General features: G+C 43.4%; 1 protein-coding gene and 1 non-coding gene across 2 annotated transcripts in view; both read left to right on the top strand.

Moving 5' to 3' along the window:
* The window catches only part of PROM1 (prominin 1), a 114,448-nt gene that overhangs the window by 79,967 nt on the left and 14,046 nt on the right, over nt 1–20,435 (top strand). Inside the window, exons 8-14 of the mRNA XM_036921074.2 lie at nt 2,000–2,217; nt 3,833–3,907; nt 7,875–7,938; nt 10,681–10,840; nt 12,773–12,925; nt 17,919–18,042; nt 19,403–19,506. Coding sequence (XP_036776969.2) covers nt 2,000–2,217; nt 3,833–3,907; nt 7,875–7,938; nt 10,681–10,840; nt 12,773–12,925; nt 17,919–18,042; nt 19,403–19,506 — 898 coding nt within the window. The remainder of the gene's footprint in view (nt 1–1,999; nt 2,218–3,832; nt 3,908–7,874; nt 7,939–10,680; nt 10,841–12,772; nt 12,926–17,918; nt 18,043–19,402; nt 19,507–20,435) is intronic.
* Nucleotides 11,003–11,106, top strand: LOC118930349 (U6 spliceosomal RNA). Its single transcript, XR_005032008.1, has one exon. It is a non-coding gene; the product is annotated as a U6 spliceosomal RNA (small nuclear RNA).

The raw sequence follows: 20,435 nt of genomic DNA, 5'->3' as shown, positions 1-20,435 counted from the left end.
AGGGTTTTTTGTTTCTTGTCTTGCTAAGACAGATATTTCTTGAGCCTCTACTATGAGCTGCATAACAGATCCATGCTTTGCTGATAATCCTGGGAGGGAGGTAGGAGAAATGAGAAACTGAGGCCGAGAGACTCTTCGGTAAAGTCTTAAATATTATTATAATCTCAAATATTGTGAAGCTATAACAGAACCAAATTGAAGAGAAATGATTGTTTGAAGCAGACTTTAAAATTTTCTACTCAGTTAAGGTGATAGAATTTGGTCAGTCATCATACAGTCCAATCTTGGAAGCCCTCCCCACACCCCTCCTGGTCACTCACAGGCCTACTGGGACACAGTCTAGAATCAGACTCTCCTATAACTAGAAATGGCCCATCCAGTTTCCTAACTTACAAATGAGGAAACAGAGGTTCCCCAGAGGTGAAAGAGTTTGCTGAAGGTGCTCTAACAATGTGAAAGCAGAGCTGGGCTGAAACCTTAGAACACTTTTGGTGAGATTCCACCGCACGAAAGCATTAAAGTGTGTGTGTGTGTGGGTGTGTGTGTGTTTGTGTGGGTGTGTCTTTTGCATTCAAGGTTTATATGGTTGCCAGGGAAAGTTGGGGAAACTAGTTTTTAAGGGCGTTCACAGTTTTCCTAGCAACACCCAACTGTGGCTTGACACTCTGCCATGTGTTTTCTGAGCCCCAAAGACTTTGTGTCTTAGAAGAAAAGCAATGGCCTCTAATTTAAATTTCTCATCTATTACTTCTGTGGCTTGAAGTCACTGTAGAGAAGAGTTGTAATTCAGTAATTCCCTAGTTGGGAATACAGAGCTCTATGCCCCTGAGAAATCAGGATGGCAAACAATTATATTAAAGATTTCCTAGTAGGGGCAGACCTCAGAGATACTGTGGGTTCAGTTCCAGACCACTGCAATGAAGTGAATATTGCAATAGAGTGAGTCAAAGGAATTTTTTGGTTTCCCAGTGCATATGAAATTTTGTTCACCCCACACTGTAGTCTACTAAGTGTGAAACAGCATTATGTCTAAGAAAACAGTGTGTGCACCTTAATTAAAAAATACTTTATTGTTAAAAATGCCAACCATCACCTGAGCTTTCAATACGTTGTAAACACTAATCACAGATCACTGTAACAAATATAACAATATTGGAAAAGTTTGAAATATTGTGAGAGTTACCAAAATGTGACACAGAGACACAAAGCGAGAAATGCCACTGGTAAATAGGGGCTGACAGATTTACAGGGTTGCCACAAACCTTCCATTTGTAAAAATCATAGTATCTGTGAAGTGCATTAAAATGAGATATGCCTATAAAAGAATGTGTCCTAGGCTGGGGGCTTCCAAGTAAAACAGATGCACTTACTGCCGTAGAGGAGTTTCAAGCTGATCATCCTAATCATCACGTTTCATGGTGGTGGTGGCTTCACCACTTTCAGGTGAGGAAACTGCTCAAGAACTTTAGGAGTCAGCTTCTGGTTACACAGCAAGTAGTGAGACTGGGATCTGCACCTAGACCTGCCTGAATCCCAGTCCGTGCTGTTAACCATTGCTCTATGTTTAATTCCAGCTCTTTGAATATCCATGTCTAAAATATGCTCTGGGTCTGATCGGTTTTTACATGGGTTAAAACTGCACGGCCCTGACGCTGCTCGCTCGTCGGGCTGGGCTCTTCAAGGCTCCGCTAGGGCGGCAACAGCTTTTCCTGCTGCTGCCGCGCGGGTGCTGGCCTGGTGTCCGCATCGCATTTCAGGGTTCGTGACCGGCCCCACTTCTCGTTGAAGGAGCCCCCCGAGAGGGGAAGCTGGAGTGGCTGGAGTGGCCGGCAGAGGCCAGCAGTGTCCCCGGATTCCCCGCCCAGGGGCTCCTCGGGGTGCCTTCCGATGTCATTCACGAGCTCATCTCAAGTTGCTTAGGGCACTTCTGCAGATGAGAAGGTATTTGCTGTTGCCAGTCTCGCGGTGCCTCTGTTCTGAAGTGGCTGTGTTCCCACAGCCATCAGAGAGACAAAGGAAGCCCTGATGAATGTGAACATTACCTTAAATGAGATAAAAAACTCAACTGCGCAGCTGAACGCCAGCCTGAGTGCCGTGAAAAGGAACGTGGAGCAATCCCTCAACGACCCCATGTGCTCTGTGCACTCAGTGTCTGCCACCTGCAACGACATCAGAAGGTCTCTAAGCCAGCTGGATGACAACGTCAACTTGGATCAGGTGAGGAGGGTGACCTTGCCGTGGGGCGGTGTCCCCGGGGCGTGGGGACAGCTGGGCAGGGCTACCGTGTGGGCGCACCTGTCCGGCACGGGGGCCTGGGTCTCTGTCAGCCTTCCTACTTACACACCATCACCACGCTGGAGTGGCCTCAGCAGGACGGAAGGAATAACGTGAAACCTCTGACTGAGAGTTTTCTGCAGTTGATTCAGTGGAACATATCAGAACAAATTCAGATTTGAAAAGAAAAAGGAAGCAGAATACATTTTGAGGATCTTTAAAAATTAAAATATATTTCATTTTTAAATGATGTGCATATTGTATTAGCCAGATATGACTAAAAATAAGGTAATTCCTCATATTCCCAAAGTAAAGATTAGGGAGAATAAAAGCATTTGGAGCAACCTGCATATCTTTTGTCATCACTGAACAGTTTTTTAGAGCCTAGAATCTACACTTGTATTTAAGTTGAGATGGAGAACGGTGGAGTAACTTTTTATTTTTTTGTACTTTAAAACATGCAAAAAATTTGCAAGATTGGTACCAGGACTCCCTGTCTACACCCTTCACCCAGATTCACCAATTGTCAACATTTTGCTCCATTTGTTTAATCATATTATTTTCTCTTTATCTTCTGTGTGTCGATCATTTATCTGTTCATATTCTCACATATATGCATAAAATACTATGCATTTTGATCTTTTTACAATCATTTGGAGGTAAATTGCAGACACTATGTCCTCTTAGCCCTAAATATTTCACGGCGTTTCCTAACTTTACATAACCATTAACACAATTATCAAAACTAGGACATAGAACACTGACAGTACTACCGTCTAATTCACAGTTGATAATACGAATCTGCCAATTTTTCTAAAAATGCTCTTTACAACGGTTTTTTCTTTCTCCAGTCTAAGGTCAAGTCCAGGCTCATACGTGGTTTTCAGGGGTCATGTCCCTTCAGTTCTTTTCATCTGGACCACTTTCTCAGTCTGCCTTTTCCTTTTGTAGAAAAGGAAATTTTTGAGGACTGGAGGCCATTGACTTTCTAGAACGGCCTTTCATTGAGGTTCATCCACTGCCCCAGGATTAGAGCTCTGCGTATTTCTCAGGGATGTCACAAAGGTGATCCCATGCCCTCCTTGGGACCTCGTGTCAGGGTGCATGAAGTTTGTCCCAGAACTGCTTAAAGATAGAACGTTTTCGGTCTGTGTGTAAAGTTACCAATGAAAAATTTATCCCAGACCACTCACCAATATAACCACGGACTGTGTTGCTTTCAAACACATTTTTTAAAAGTTCGCTTACAATTTTATTCAATATTCAGTACTTGCAAGCGTGAGGTCACACATACTCAGTCTGTGTTAAATTTCCTTCTCTCATTTTTAGCCAACTTCAGCAGGAGGCCTCCAGGCATCTAAAAAGTAGGGCTTGAAGAGACCATTCTGAGTGAAATGTTTTTTCCCCAAGCAATACTGTGCAAAAGGAATAAGACAAATTCATTTTCTGTAATATGAAAAGAGACTTTGGGATTTAGATGTAACATGACTCCCTTTTTTATGACAAATGATTTTGGGGGTAACCATACCACTTCATGTTTTGTTTTATATGTTTTCAGCTTCCACCTTTGGATCAGCCAATGAATAATGTTAATGATGTTCTTCAAACGGATTTGTCCAGCCTAGTCCAAGAGGTATGTTTCTTGGAAAAACTGCAGTAGCCTAGTTTATACCATGTTATGGAGTAGACCAGTGCATTAGAAAATAGGTAACAGCAAAAAAAAGCAGTGAAATTCCAGTGAGGGGTTACCAGGAAGGGTCACGAGTCTTACGCTTCAGGTAAGTTTGTTCATGACAATTCAGGAAATTTTTATTGAGCATCTGTTATGTGCAAAGCACCATAAGAGATAAAAAGAAAAACACAATCTCATCTGCCCATGGCTCAGAATTTGATGGTGCAGGGCTGGACCCCCTACTGATTCTGCCACAAGATGCCCCCCATCTCCCACTCTGCCTGTGAGTCCACCACGTTGGTTTTCTTTCTTCCCACTTCTACACATTTGCACATGCTGACTGACCCTCTCTTCTTTCTCCCTTTCCTTTGACTAGCTACTTTAGCTACTAAGTATTAGCTATTTTAATCTTATACCACTTTCTTAATGAGGCCTCTCCTGAGCATCTTCACCAGATCAACCCCCTTTTAATACATTCTTGAAGCATTGTGAATATTCTTTGTGAAATTGAGCATAGCTGTAAGTATTGCTTGAATGTCTTGGTTGCCCTACTGGACTGCCATGGTGAGCCCTAAAAGGCAGGAACCACGCTGGGCTAGAATACTGTGATTCCCCTAGTAGTCTACCAGTTGTTGCTGTTTATTCAACCATATATTGAGTGCGCAATAAATAACTATGTAGATTATGATTCAGTAAGAGCACCCTGGGCCTCTAAGAAAGGAAGAGAAATAGTTTTCTTCTTGACTCTCTCTTTTTGAGCGTGGATATAAAAAATCACCAGGTATCTGTTAAACACTCATCTGCACATACTGACAAAGTAAGTGTCTCCTTAAACACATGATTAGAAGCTCTTGGTCTTTGTCCTGTGGTGTCCCATTACTTGTTAAATGAAGGAATTTGAACCAGGAGATCTATAAGTCCCCTTTCCACCATAAAACCTCATATGACAGGAGACTTCCAGAAGTCCAAACCCAGAGAAATATAGAGGCATCAGGTGTACAGAAAAGCAACTCGGGTTTGGTGTGCTGGGCAGCTGAGTCACCTTTAAGGAAACAGAAGTCGTGGACATTCTTAATGGCATTGATGTTGCTAGGCTGAGGTGGAAACTTGCTGGCACTATAAATCTTACAAAGTGTATAACTTAGATTGGACTGCTGTGAAATAATACCACAGAATGGGTGGCTTATAAACAAGAGAAATTTATTTCTCCCAGTTCTGGCAGCTGGGATTCTGAGATCAGGAGCCAGCACAGCCAGTTGCTGGTGAGAGCCCCAATCCAGCTTGCAGAAGGCCATTCTCTCTCTGTGTCCTCACATGGTGGACAGAGCCCTCAGGTCCCTTTTATAAGGGCAGTGATCCCATTCATGAGGGCTCCACCCTAAGACCATCACATTGGGGTTAGGATTTCAGCATATGCATTTGGTGGGAGAGGGGACACAGGCAGTTCATAACAGGTGTGATCACTCCAGTGTTCCTCAGCAGATGGCTAAGTATGCCAGAGCACAGTTAGGGAACGACCTAAACCCCTTCCAGAGGAAAGGCTGGATGTTTAGTTGAGTTACTTCAAAATAATAGCGTTTTCCTGAAGTGGACTCAGCCCCACCGTGATCTAGCTCAGCGTGGCTGTTTTTGTTTGCATTTTAGCCTCACTACAGTTTGTCTTCTCTGTAAACTGTCTTAGGGCATTGTTGTTCTCTGTGAGACTACATCTCCAATTTTATTTTGTAATTGCATTGGAAAAGAAGATTCTATTTTTAGAAATTCACTTTACATCTGCACTTGGTACATTGCACAGAACAGTTTCTTAACCTCAACACCACTAACACTTGGAGCTAATTCTTGTTGTGGGGGCTGTCCTGTGGATGGTAGGATATCTATTAGCATCCCTGGCCCCTGCTCACACAATTACAGAGACAACACCAAAGTTGTGATTACCCAAAATGTTCCTTGATTTTGCCAAATGTCCCCAGGGGGACAAACTTGCCTCCAGTCAAGAAATACGGGTATACAGGGCATAAATATGCAAAGAAGTAAAAAGCTAACCTTTTCAAACGATAAGGCTTCTCTCTCACTTACCAACTTAACATTTCCCTGTATGGCCCCGGAAGATGACTGGTTAGCCAGAGACGGGTAAGACTCCTCAAGGGAGGAACAACCTAAGACAGGCACAGTTGCAGGGGGGCCATCAGGTGAGAAATTGGGGATCAACAGAGGTGAGGCTTAGAACCTCACCCCCCCTGTTCTGAGAGAAATCTTCTGCATACGTGGATGTTTTATGGCCCTTGTCTAGCTTGGATTAACACATAGTCTACAGGCACACACCTGATCATCTACATTTGCTCTCTTACAACACTAAACTCTGTTTTCTACCTTTATCTCGTATCTACCTACCACTTCAGCATTTTATTAAAAATAATAATAATAGAGAAATGTGGTATCCACATATAAATCAAGTTTAAAAATCAAATGAATATTCATATTTGAACTGACTGTGTATAGTTCATAATGCATTAACAAAACCGAAAGCTTCTGTGATGACTGCCCTTGTACTGTTCACCATGTAACTTATTCACTATGTAAGAATTTGTTCTCCATGTAAGAATTTGTTCGTTATGCATCAGAAGATTGGAGACTGACGAAAATTAGGCTTGGGGTGGATTAATGATTGTGCATTGAGTATTGACCCCCCTATACAGAAATTTATTGTGGTTAACAACTATTTGATCAATAAATATGAGAGATGCCCTCACAATATATATATGTGTATGTGTATATATATATATATATATATATATATATATATATATATATATATATATATATAAACACACTTCCAATTGTAAAATAAATAAGTAACCGGGATGTAATGTATAGCATAAGGAATATAGTCAAGATATTGTAACAACTTGGTATGGTGATACCTGGTACCTAGAAATATCATGTATATAAATGTTGAGTCGCTGTGTTGTACACCTGAAACTAATGTAATGCAATGCTGTTGTCAACTACCCTTCAATAAAAAAAAAAAAAGAAATACGGGTATTGATACATGTAAACTTTTAACATGAGTCAAAAGCTACCGGCTAAAAACTTTGAACATGATCTTGATGGAATACAATTTAAAGAAAGTCTTCTCTAGAGGGGAAACTTTTTAGACTTTTAAAGACCATGTGATGGGAATTTCAACCTCAAGATGAATATTACATTTTTATTTTGTTTCTCTTCTCCACCCTAAGCTGAGAAATGAGTACTAGTTAATTGCTCTTTTAATTACTATGTGTATCAAAAAAAAAAAAAGTATACACTTCCAATGGTAAAATAATAAGTAACCGGGATGTAATGAATGTAGTCAAAATATTGTAACAACTTGGTATGGTGATAGCTGGTACCTAGAATTGTCATGTATATAAATGTTGAATCACTATGTTGTACACCTGAAACTAATGTAATGTAATACCGTGTGTCAACTACCCTTCAATAAATAAAAGAAAAGGGGATTAGCAGTAACATACTATCTTTTTAATCTAATTTTCCCCATTCTGTTTAACTGTATACCTGAGATGTTACTTTTGGTATAGTAAGTTTCTGTCATGTTTTGGAGTATAGAGTTGCTTGTGCTTTTGAATTTAATTCCTGGATGTAAAAAAAATCATCTTTTGAAATTGCCTGCTATGTATAATTTTTGCCACATAAAATACTTGAGTAGTTGTTTCATACTTCACCAAATCATTTTAGCCTAAAATCATACTTTTATTCTCTGTGTGTACATTGGTATGCATATTTTAATATGTCTTAGGAGATTATAGATCTGTGTTTTATTTAGTAAAACCTTATATTTTTCAATTTGATGATTAAAGTGACATGTTTTCACTGTAAAAAAAAATAATTATTATTATTATGTGTATCAATTTATTTCAAATATTTTTAGGGCTATAAATCCTTTAATGGTATACCGGAGATGGTGCAGAATCAAACCACTGACATCATATCAGGTGAGATTCACATCTGAAACAATTTAGTATCTCTTCTTGTTAAGAATTAGCTGGTTAGTACCAAAAAAAAAAAAAAAAGAGAAACGTGTACTGTTCAAGAATTATTTTGGGTTTTTAAGAAATATTATTAAAAATATTCTCTGACTAAAAAAATACATTGTTCAACTAAAATCTTGAAAACTAAATGAATATCAGAGCTTTTCAGTTGTGCCACCTTCACACAGCAATTAGATTTTTAAAAAATGAATCTTCCTGTTGAACAGCGAAGACGTCACCCTGCTGGCTGGGAGCCGCACGGTCCAGGGCTGTACCATGACGGTGAGCCATCGCCGGGAGCCGTCAGAGGTCGCGCTCTGATTGTTTTCGCTGGGAAAAAACTGGAGATCATTTTATTTTTTAAAAGGGCTTAAAAACTAAATTTTTTTCCCCTAGGGACACTATGTATAAGGATTTATTTTATCATTTTAGGAAGATGTTTATCTGCCCTTTGACGCTGATGCAGTGGTATGTTAGGATCTTAAAATGCTTACAACTTTGTAGACAGGACTGATATTGAGAATTCTACTGTTCTTAAAGGATTGAATCACATCATATTCAGGTGATAGTATTTCGGATGAATGTACAGAGAAAGAATGCAGTGTCCTCTGTGCAGGAATGGGATAAAACTGGGTTATTTGCTAACAGAAGACACCCCTGAAACTGTGCAGCACTATCTTCTCTTTAAAGAAAATATCTTCCAGTTCTTCTTTTTATCTGTTAAGCAAATGGTTTTAAAATATTGCATTGGAGCTATTTGATTTTTTTTTCCTTATAGTGTTCTTTCAACTCATTCAGACTTTGGGTAGAAAGTATTTTATCCTACTCCACAGTGCTTTAGATGTTTGGTGGGTTCCCTTTTGTTTAATCTAAGATTCTGCTTTAAAATATTAAGATATTAACGACAAAGCCCTTGCTTTCCTAACACATGCTGTACATCTGATAGCCACCTGCTTACTAATCTGTGTTTATTTTTTCCCCCCTTTCTGGACCTCTTCTGCCAGTGCGGGCAGCTCTCCCTTGTAAGTGCGGCAAAGCAAGGTGTGCAGTGTGTGTGAGTGAGGCGCATTGCATACACTGTCACTGGCTGCGCACAAGCCGGAGTTTTCCCAGGTCTAGGCGAGCGCCACTCCATCAGCTTGAATATCAACTGCTTATTTTCATGTCCTTCCAAAACAAATAAAAACCCTTAGCTCCCCCGCTTTGATCGTTCAGTTCTATGTTGCGTGCCTACTATGTGCCAGGCTCTGCCAGGCCGTGGGGATGAGAGATGAGTAAGGTATGACCCCCGCCTACCCTTCAGCTGTGCATGTATACAGATGTCATTTATCACACTCTGGTAACATGACAAGGCATGTACAAGGCATCAGAGGTGGGGGGAACATATGGAAGGCTTCCTGGAGGAAGCAGCGTCTAAAGTGAGGCCTGAAGAAGATATGTGATGAGAGTGGGCACCCAGCCATGTAGGGTCCCCATAGCTGGCAAGGCCGGGGGCTGTGCTATGTGAGCAGGCGGGTCAGTGTAAGAAGCTGAAGGGACCCAGTTCTGAGTTCAGGGAACTGTTCCCAGGACAGTAGGGGTCTGCATACCAGAAATGCCAGAGCTGAAAAAGAGACCACTGAGTCACCTAGGGGACAGACGATCCTGGGGTCTGTTGGCACACAAGCCATTTGGGGGAGACCTGGTGCCACTGTGCAAAGTCTCCTGTGAGCTCTCAGTAGTTCATATCTGTGTGAACAGCATACTTTGAAAGAGACAACCACCATTTTTATGTAATTGCATTGTGGACCCCGCTACCATTCACCAAAGTTCCCTGGGCGCCCTGGGATCACATCGTGAGAACAGCCGATCTGCCTTTGCTGCTGCAGAGATCTTGTGAGGACTTTGTGTGACCCTGGTGTGCACACGGGACCATGTGGCCCCAGGGGTTTTCGATCCCAGGACCTGATTTGATGGGCGCTTTCCAGAAAATGGGAACTTATCTCCTCTCTGAAAGATTAGGATGGATATTAATAGACACTGTTTGACCAACTGGGAATACTGTTGCTTTTTGCATATAAGAGACACACGGGGACTTCAACAAGTCTCAAGTTGTATGAGTTCAATAAAATTTTAACAAAAATACCACCTGGGGTCACTCTTTAAAAAATTAGCCCTGTAGAATTATTGTGTTCCTGAATGCCATTTCTTAGATGAAGGTTATTAAGCTATTTTTCCAAAACCATTTAACAGAAGCTTTAGAGTTAGATAAAATCCAAGTTTCAATCCCATTTCTAAACGCTTTCTAAAAAAGACACCTATGAGCAAGTAAATTAACATCTGTGACCTCAGGATTACTATTAGTAAAATGGGAAGAATATCCTCACTGGAATAAATGAGTTAGCATTTATAGAAGTGCCTGGCCCATAGTAGGTACACCATACTTTTAATCACCCAGTCTTTTTTTTTTTTTTTTTAAGTGAAGTACAAGAAGAAAACCCTGGCTTGATTTCAGCACCATCTCATTACAGTCACTGCTCATAGCTTTTGCTGTTTTAAGTATTTGCACCTTGATGGTCTTGCCTACATTCGTGCTTGTGGTAGGACCTTTCCATGCATAAGATGAAAAAAGCTAAAAATGGTTTAAGCTTTTCAATTTGGTTCCAGAACAAAACTTCTGTTTCCTCTAGGTCTGAAAATGTATAACCTAGGTATCTTTGTTTTCAGATATCAAAAGTACCTTGAATTCCATTGGTTCAGATATCACCAATATAAGTGAACAGATTCCCATTCAGGATAAGCTTGCAAATTTCATGGCTTACATTAATGACACAGAAACTTTCATCCACCACAAGTTACCCATGTTGGAGGAATATGATTCATACAGGTGAGTGTCTCCTTTGAGCTGGTAACCTAGGAGAGTGCAACTTGCTATGGAATAGAATAGAAATTTGACATTCTAACCAGAATAATCTCATGAGAGCATGTTGTACAGAGACTATGACCTGATAAATGTTAACCTTAGTGTATGTTCATTAAAAAAGATGAAGTGTTCATTTTGGCAGCATATATACTAACATTGGAACTACACAGATATTAGCATGGGCACTACACAAGGATGACATGCAAATGCATGACGTTTTGTGTATTTTTTTTTTAATTTGAAGACTGGAAGTTCTTGAGCCATGTTTCCAATAACTTGCAATTTTGATGTTATCAGTGGCTTCTAGAATATTAGTTATAACTATCTGAGATATGCAACAGGATTTTAAAGCTTAAAAGTAATTAGGAAGGGTGTTTGGATTATATTCTTCTCTTAATTGGTTTAGAAATAAGTGTGTAGACATTGATTCTTAGAGAAAGAGCATCCTTATAACCAGTAAATTGTTTGAAGAGCTCAGGTAAGCAGCTGTTGTTTGCCCAAGAGAAAATGCAAGTGCTGGGGATTGGCCCTGGGAGATAACAGTGGACAAATCTCAAACAAGAATGCTAGGCAGGAAGGTTCTAGAGACTTGAGGTATTTCCAGGGGGTGTGCATGACATCTCATTTAATACTCACAACCCCCCTGATTGTATTCTGTTTATTACCCAGTTTCACAGATAGGAAATTGAGGCTTGGGTTGGTGAAGTGACTTCCTTAAGGCCAGCCATAATATGGCACAGGTGGGTTTTCAACCCCCATCTGACTGTACTCTTAATCATGGCCCTGGAATCAACAAGCAGGTGTCAGAACAAGCGTGAGGCAGACCGTTCCTCAATGAACTCAGCATCTCAGTAGAGGTTATAGTTTCACAAATGCAAAGAATGGTACAATTATCTGTCTACATGTCAGCTCCCCCTGCCTTTCACTTCACCCTGCCCCAAGATTCTAAGCTTATTTTAAAAAGAAATTTGACAAGGCAGGTGAGGCATGCATCAACTGTAGAAGATTTCTGAGGCCAGATTCCATGCTTACTTTTGTGTTACCAGTATCTGGAACAAAACACCACAGAATGGGTGCAGGTGGCTATGATAATTATCAAGATAGCTCTTAATTGAATGAAAAGCTTTAGTAGTGGCTTTTTTTGCAGAAGTAAATTCTTTATTTTTTAGTGTTTGAAAGGTTAGAAAACGTTTCTACCCTTGAACGCTCCTCAGCTGCTGGGAAAGGTTGTTAAACATTCCGGGAATGCCAGGAAGACCTAATTGAGGATCCACATCCTAAAACATCCCACAGTACCATTACAAAATTGAGATTTGCATTCTGCCAGCATTTGATTTAGGATGCTTATAAAGTTCTAAAATATTCATTGCACTTGCCACGTAGGGTTTTTCTGGGTTGATAAAGAACACAGGGCTCCCCAGAGATTCCCGCCACCGTAACACATTTTAGAGAAAGACCAGGGAAAAGGGCCTGATATTTCTTCATGTGTGGTCTAGTCCTGCTCCATCCACAGCCCACCAGCACTATCATAACCCCTTAGAGCATCAGGAGCCCGGAAGGATCCCAGACGTCATAGGGGTACCGTTCTCAGGAGCCTTGGGAGAGTCGTGTAAACCCTGGTTTCAAGCCCCCTGGAAGTGAAGCAAAGGAAGGAAGCAACTGCCCGTGACCACTGGGTGTGAGCGCTTCAAAGCCAAGATCAAAATAAGGTGTCCTGTCGGTTGGGTTGGAAAACTCGGGATGGGAAGGGGCGCTCTCACGACAGGATCACCCTCTGGGGAATTAACGGAGGAATTTGTATTTGGTTGCCAAGGAGGACCCAGCCGCACCAGCTCTTGTCTGAGAGCTTCTGTGTCATGAGCCTTACACAGCATGACTCTGAGCTTGCTTCTCCAGGTGGCTGGGGAGCCTGATTGTCTGCGGGCTGCTGACCCTCATTGTGGTTTTCTACTGCCTGGGCTTGCTGTGTGGCATCTGCGGCTACGACCAGAGTGCCACCCCAACCAAACGAGGCTGCCTCTCCAACACTGGAGGCGTCTTCCTCATGGTGTGAGTGCTGCTCTTCCTTGCCACGTGGGGTGGCAGTGCAGGGCGGAGAGCGGGTCGCTCAGTGTTGCATGGTCTGGTAGTCTCCGGGCTGAGTGCTCTGGTTCCAGTGGAATCTGGGTCTTGATGTGATGGTACTTTTATCAGTTTGGTTTGGGAAATTCCATCAAGCATAAAAAAGTGAAAGGAAACTCTAAATTGGTTGCAATTTGATAGACAAGATTAAACACCATGTTTATATATGGCTCCGCTAAAACAACTATCATGGAAATTATTTCCCAGTTTGCTTTCTTGATTCCCATTTTTCCCTCTGTCCTCCCTCCCCTCCGTCCATCCATCTGCTCACCAGATGCTTGGTGAAGATTGACCTGGTAGGAGACACTGTTCTATACGCTCAGCAGTATCACTACTAGCTTATTCACTTTAAAACTCTAGAAACTTGGTTTAGAACAGAGGTTGCCAACCCAGAACCGTTGGGATTTTGACAAATGGCCTAAATTAGTGATGAGAGCAGGTGTGAGGTACCAGCAAGGGGTCACCCTGCAGTTCGCTGAAGCAGTTGTCCCCCTGCTTCAAAGATACGCATATCCAAGTTTGTATTTTTGAGAAAACCCTCTACTCTACCAGCGTGTGACCAAAGAAGGGCCATGAGCCGGTGTGACTGGACACGGAGCCAGACACGTAGACCAGGGTGGAAGGAGAGAGGCCTTGGGGCTCCCCAGAGAGGAAGCTGTGGGCTCCAGGTTTCTATCCTCTTTCCCAATAAGCTCGTCAAGAGTCAGTGGCAGGGAGTGTGATGTGCTCAAGGGGAATGGAAAAGATTTGGGACGAGTCCCCAAGGCAATGGAGAATCAAAATCTCAGCCACTCGCTCTCATTTCTCTCCTTACATCACTAGTACCAGGCTGAGAGAAGCTGGAAAGCAAGTGACATTCATTAACTTGCTTTTTAAAGGCTGGGTCTCTCTAACAATTAATGAGACTTCTTAGGAGCTGTGATTCTAAAGCCTTTCCCTTAAATCCTTAGGCGCCAATACAGTACAAGCTTTTATTATCACTGATGCAGGCTTAAGAGTCTTAAAAATAAACTGACAGCTAATGACAGAAGAGGTGGACAAAAGTGCACAGAGCTCTACATGGAAAAGCCTGCTTGCTCATGTGCCTAAACTTAAGAAATTAAACCAGCAGTGAAGCGTGTATTTGTCTAGTCTATTTGCTGAAAGATACAGATAGATGGCAAATTAATGTTCAGAACAGAATAATCCTTATATTTGGCTGTTTTTGTCAATGTTTTGGTGGTGAATTTACATATTGCATCTTTGATTGATTGAAGTTAACTGCTCACACATATTTTAAGGATGAATCCAAAAAATGTGACCCAAAAAGTCTAGCTTTAAAGAAAAAACAGGGGAGTTATGAACAAATTGATAGGCTCAAGCTACGGCAGTTTGGACATAATACTTCTAAAGACAAAGTCCCATGGAACCTGAGGTTTGGGGTAGGATTTATCTCAGTGGGAAAAAGACTGGCAATTTCAGATGCTGCCAGATGCATTTCAGGCGGCCTGCAGACCAAGGGTGGCTGCGATCCCATGGAGGCCTGCTATTCAGCATGACACGCTTTGCTGTGCTTGGCAGAATTCTCCATCTCTGGAGATGTCTGGTAAACAACTGGCTAGTTGTAGAGGGGGAAAACGAAACAAGTGTAGTCAGTCTAATCAGACTAATTAGAAGAATGCAGTTTCTTCTTGAACACTGTTTTCTTGCCTGTAGAAACAAGAATCTATTTCAGCTGCAACCAAAATACCACCTGCTCTTTAAAAATGGTGACACCATCCAGTCAGGAGATGGGTCTCTTTAAAAACCAAGCAAGAGCCCTTATCTCCTAAGAGGATCCTGGTTAAAGATCTGGAAGGCAGGCAGAGAGCGCTGGCTTCACTCTGATCCTGTGCCTCCTGAGGGTAGGAGATGAGTGAGATGTGCTGGGGGGCACACCGCTGCTGTGGAGGGACGTGGGTTCCCCTGAGGTAAGAAGGTCCTAAATGAGACAGGAAGAAAACAATCCCTTGCACCAAAGCCCTTTATAAAACTTCCAATTTTGACTCTTGAACACAATGCCAAGATTATCCAGACCTTTGAAGAAAAACTAATACCTGATGTAGTCAATGTCACAAAATGGGCACATATGATTGGTGACTGGGGGCAGTGTCATTGGTTAAAGATACTTCAGAAAGCAGTGTGTCAGGCATTAGCTGGGACCATAAAGAGACCGTGAGCCCCTTGTCAGGTCATTCCTACCTTAGGGAATGTACTTTAAGGATTTAGATCAAACTGTGAACAAAGCTTCCTGAGCAGAGAATTGTTTTTGCAGTTGTAATTTGCAGTGAGGCGTTGGAAATGACATGGTTCTCAGCTACCGCAGAGTAGGTGATCATGTGGCCTCCGAAGTGATAACTAGGTTGGCTTGCCTGGATTTTGACAGAGGTTTCTAAAATGTTTGATAAGGGCTCATAATATAATACATGTGTCATTAAGCAGGCACATCAGGAGTTGGCCAACTTCTATGAAGATCCAGGTGATAAATATTTTAGGTCCTGCTGGCCACATACATTCTTTATTGCATGTTATTTTTCTTGTTCTTATTCTCCTCTGCAACACTTTTTAAACAAACATTAGCTATTCATATTGCACTGACCTTACAAAATCAGGCCTTGGGCAGTTCTATGCCCCTGATCTAGAGACTGGCATATTTAAGAAAACAAAGCCTGCCAATGTCACTAGGATTCACTTTAGAGTTGTGGTGTTGTTTTGATGTGTTCTAGCAAAGGTTTTGGTCATTTGTATAACACACACACACACACACACACACACCAATAAAACCATGGTGGCTGGCATTGCCTTCCCCTCTTTGCCCTCTCCCTAACTCAGAAGTCCTGTAGGTCAGAGAGGTTCGGGCTCACAGAGGGCCCCTCCAGCAAATACAGCTTGCTATTTCAGGGAAGCCAGGCAAATATTTGTAATGAGGCCTGGAGTGTTTTCACTGGCGAGAACTGTGCGCCTGGCAAGGATGCCGTTGGTAATGAGAGCCGCAGCCTCGGCACTTCTGCGGGGCCTTCCTGGTGAGCACCAGTCACGGCACATGGTTTGGCTGCTCTACCTAGACCGGTTGCAGAGTTTGCTCTGTCTGTGTCTACATCTGGGCAACTGGGCACTGCTACAGAAAAGTCAGACCAGAGGGCATATTGGCACTCCTGCAAAACTGGGATCTTCCCTCTAAATGGGCCCTCCACGGCCTGGCATGTTCCCTTCCTCTCTCCCTCCCTTCCTTCCTTCTCTTCTAACCTCTCTTCTTCCCTCTTCCTTCCTTTATTCTGCAATGGCTTTTTCCTCTCATATCCATCCTCCTTATTCTCCCGCTCTTTTAGCAGGTGGATTTACATCCCTCTTCACAGAGAAAACAAGAGCCGTCATACAGCCTCCCAGCACCAGCACCAGCACTGCACACGCACCTGGGGGCCCCCAGGCGTGCCACCTGCAGAGGGGTGGCTCCCAGCAGGCCTGTCCCGCCAGCTCGCAGTCCCTCCCCGCCCACTGTCCCCGCAGTGTAGCGGGCCACCCTTCCCTCTCCTGTGTCAGCATTCTCTTCCTCTCCCCTAGACTTTCTTCTCAACACTTAAACGTATTCTGTTGTCTCCGCTCTTTAAAAACGGAAACAGAAACCCTCTCCCCACATCACGTCCTCCCTCTAATGCCCTCCTTGCACAGACGCCCCCAAATGCCGATGGGCGTCTGCTGGCTCTGGTCCCTCGTCCCCCGCTCCCCAGCCCTCTCCACCCTGAGTTCTCTGCCACTCCGCTTCTTTCAGGCCCACAGTGGCATCTACATCTCCAGTGCAGCAGACTCGGTAATTCCTCCCGACTGTGTCCTCCCGGTGGTGGTCAGAGCAGCTGGCCCCTCCCTCCTTCTGCAAACACCCCGCTTCTCCTTGCGCAGCATCACACCCTGATGTTCCCTTCCTGCCTCTCTGGCTCTGCATCTTGGTCTCGTTGGCTGGCTGCCCTTCCAGTGGTGAATCTTCCAGGCCAGGCCTAGGCTGCGTCTCCCTCGGCTCGTCTCCCAGCCCCCAGGATCGTTGACCATTGCTAAGCAGCCTCTGACCCGATATCTGCACTGCGACAGAGCTGCCTCCTCTCCAGCACCGCTACCGCAATGGCTTGGGGGGAGTGTGAGCAACACCCCGTGTTCCCTGCCCCCCAGAGCGTCAGTGCCCCCTGTCCCCGTGACGAGCCTGGGCCCCTTCCTTCCATTCCTCCACCTCTGGCATGCAGCTTTTCCCCAGGCCTGCTGCTTCTGCGCACTGTGTCCCCCTGCTTTCCTCTGCTGACTTCTCTCCTCCGCCACCAGCCACATCGGGCCACCACCCAGGGCCAGATAACAGCTCCTCAGTGGCATCCCATCCATGTGGGCACCTGGCCATCCCATCCTTCACGCTCTGCCAGAAGTGTTGTTCCTCAGAGAGAAATTGGGCTGTGTTCCCACTGTGCTTAAAGGCTCTCCGCAGCTTCCGCTCCCAGGAGCCGCCAGGCCCTACCCAGTGCGCCCTGCCCACCTCCTGAGCTGCCACCCTCAGCCTCTCCCTCACTGCAGAGCCACCCTTTGAGATCCCTCCGGGTACTTTTCTGGCCTCAGAACTTCCCCACTCACTGGGTCCTCTGCAGAAACGCTTGGTTCCCTCAATGGACTCCCAAGCCCATCTCTGGACCACAGAGCAGGGCTGCAAGGAGACCGAGGGCTGGGTCACAAGGGTTCCCTAAATATGAGCCTAGGCCTGCAAAGATCACTTCCTGTCTTCACTGCTGGGCAGGCTGAACTGTTCAGCCTGCAGAAAAAGGGGACTCCAGGTCCACTTTCTACACTGGGTAGTAAAGTTAGTAAGTACTGGTCGGTAACACTGAATAATTACAGTGAAATCACTAACTTTACTTCTGTTTCTGTCCAGCGGGGTTGCAATGAGTTTCCTCTTTTGCTGGATGGTGATGACCATCGTGGTTCTTACTTTTGTCGTTGGTGGAAATGTGGAAAAACTGGTCTGTGAATCTTATGGAAACAGGAGGCTATTCCAGGTAAATATCGTTTGTGTGCCCAGGGGCTTCCATAACGCTTCCTGAGTGGACCCAGGGAGTGGGGAGGTTCTGAGGCAGAAATTGTGTGAGTTTCTTCAAGAGCAGGGCAAAAAGACTAGGCATGTTGTTTTTCATCAGTAAGTTGTGATTCCTTCTATTTGTCAGAGAAAAAAAATATAGCAGCATTCTCGCTTTTTGAATGCAAGTGAAATCAGTACCATGAATTCAGGCCTTTCCACCAGTGCGGACTGTGATGGGGGAAACAGAATTCTCCACAGCGGGGTCCTCACTGTGGCTGGGAACTCCAGAAGATGAACCCCCCAGTACCATCACACCTCAGGTCTTCTCTGACATTTTAAAGACTTTCCCACATGACAGTTGCCCACACAGACGGTTTGGGGCCCTGCATTTGAAGTGAAGACACTGGTACATTACACGCCTCTTGGCAGAGGGTGGTCCCGTGGAAGCCTGAGGCGACTGTTAGGAATGGCACCCACTCTCTCCTCTGAAGCTCCCTATGGGGTCGGGGGGATGGGTCCATAGTTCAGCTTCATGAACAAATGAGAAAGGTTTGGTCTGCATATCTGTCTTCTCACTCTGGCTGTCCAGTGTTTTCTGCCAGATTCTGATTTTTAAAATCTATTTCTGTTTTCCTGTTTTATTGTATATATTTTTTTTACCTCAAACCTGTTCTGAAATCAAATGAATGGCTAAGGTAACCAGTTGTTGTCACGGTTATTTTAATTATTCAGTAGTCAGTTGAGGAAAATTACATCGCAGCATCGATCTGTCCCACTGTCTCCATTTGGCCTCTTGATAAAAATCAATAATAATACATCAAGCCAGACTTCGTTATCTTCCACACTGTGTTAAATGGTTCAAAAGGAATTCTTAAGAAGCAGGGGATATTTTGAAACCATTTCCACTCCCCAAGTGCATATACAGTCATGCACTAATTAATTAGCCTATCTTAAATACCTATGATGTGAAGTCAGAGACTGTCTGAGTTTTAATTCACTTTGTCCCATAGAAATTGTGAAGAGATGGGTCAACTGCTTTATGCTTTCTATTAGCTATTCTGAATCAAATTGTCTTGTTCTTCTCCCATTTCTAATGTGTTTCACTAAAATGAACGGTTCTCCAAAAAAAGATAATTTCAATAATTCCTATTGATGCTACCCATTAGTAAGTGAATTTATTCCAATCACACTATTATTTTCTAGTTTTGAGTTGAAAATCAATGAGGAAAATCATGGCATGAAAACCCCAAAAAATGCATTTAACAGAATATTCATTATATTATATGTATGTATGTTAGTGTAAAACTCTTTTTAAAGAAAAGTGTTTCAATTTGTTCTAGATTTTGGACACACCATATTTACTAAATGAGAATTGGAAATACTATCTCTCTGGCATGGTGTTTAACAATCCGGATATTAATCTCACTTTTGAACAAGTTTACAGGTATAAATAACTGCATTGTGTATTTTTTGCTACTTAAAATATTGTTTTTCCAGAATGAGAATTTTGGTTTCAAACCGTCTATAACCTTTATGATAAAACTTCCCAGTTTCAGAATTAAGCTGTTCTCTAGTCTCAGCAAAGAGCTGGTAGAAATTAGACCAGAAAGATAACCCTTTAAAATCTCCTAGACCTTGGGGTGGTGATGTTTCAAAGTCCCTCTGTCCAGTGATCACTAGGACTCACTGGTCACTGTGACCCTAAGGTGCATTAATGGGACCCTCTGAAAACCCTTGTCCAGGAATCTCCCTTCTCCAAGTAAATGCCATAGAACAAGAATTTTTGGATGGGTATAAATCACACTCATGATAACAGATTCAGTTAAAGGGTCAGCAATGTAGTCAGGCTGCCTGGGCCCCACTCCTGGCTCTACCACCAGCGGCCTGGTGATCTTGGGCAATTCTCCTTCCTCTCTATTCAATAGGTACGATGATAATAATAATCTAACCTAAGTTTCAACAGCTTCCCATCACCTCTAGCAGACAGTGAATGAGTGGCACATGTGTGCATCCCCTTGCACCTCATCCTCATGGCAGACGATAATCAGTTCTGGTCTGCTTAGCCCAGAGAGTCTCAGGATCCTTCTCCACAGCATGTTCCAGGCAGACGTTATCAGTCCCCTGGAGTTTCTTTGCACGATTAGACCATCCCTAGGTCGAGAGGACAAGGCCATGCTTCTGGGCCTGGCCTGCCAGGTCTTTATGATTCTAGCTCCTGCAGAACTCTGCAGTCTCACATCTGATTGTTAGCATATCCAGCTCTCTGTGCCTGCAACACTAACCTACTCGGGTTCCCTGGAGAGAACTGTCATACCTCCTAAGGATGGTGGGAAAGTTGCTTCTTCCAGTCAGCCCTCAGGGCTGGAGGGCTCT

This window comes from Manis pentadactyla, chromosome 5, assembly GCF_030020395.1.
Source record: "Manis pentadactyla isolate mManPen7 chromosome 5, mManPen7.hap1, whole genome shotgun sequence".
Taxonomy (NCBI): Eukaryota; Metazoa; Chordata; class Mammalia; order Pholidota; family Manidae; genus Manis; species Manis pentadactyla.
The sequence above is the reverse complement of the archived record's forward strand: the minus strand, read 5'-3'. Positions and strand labels throughout refer to the sequence as shown.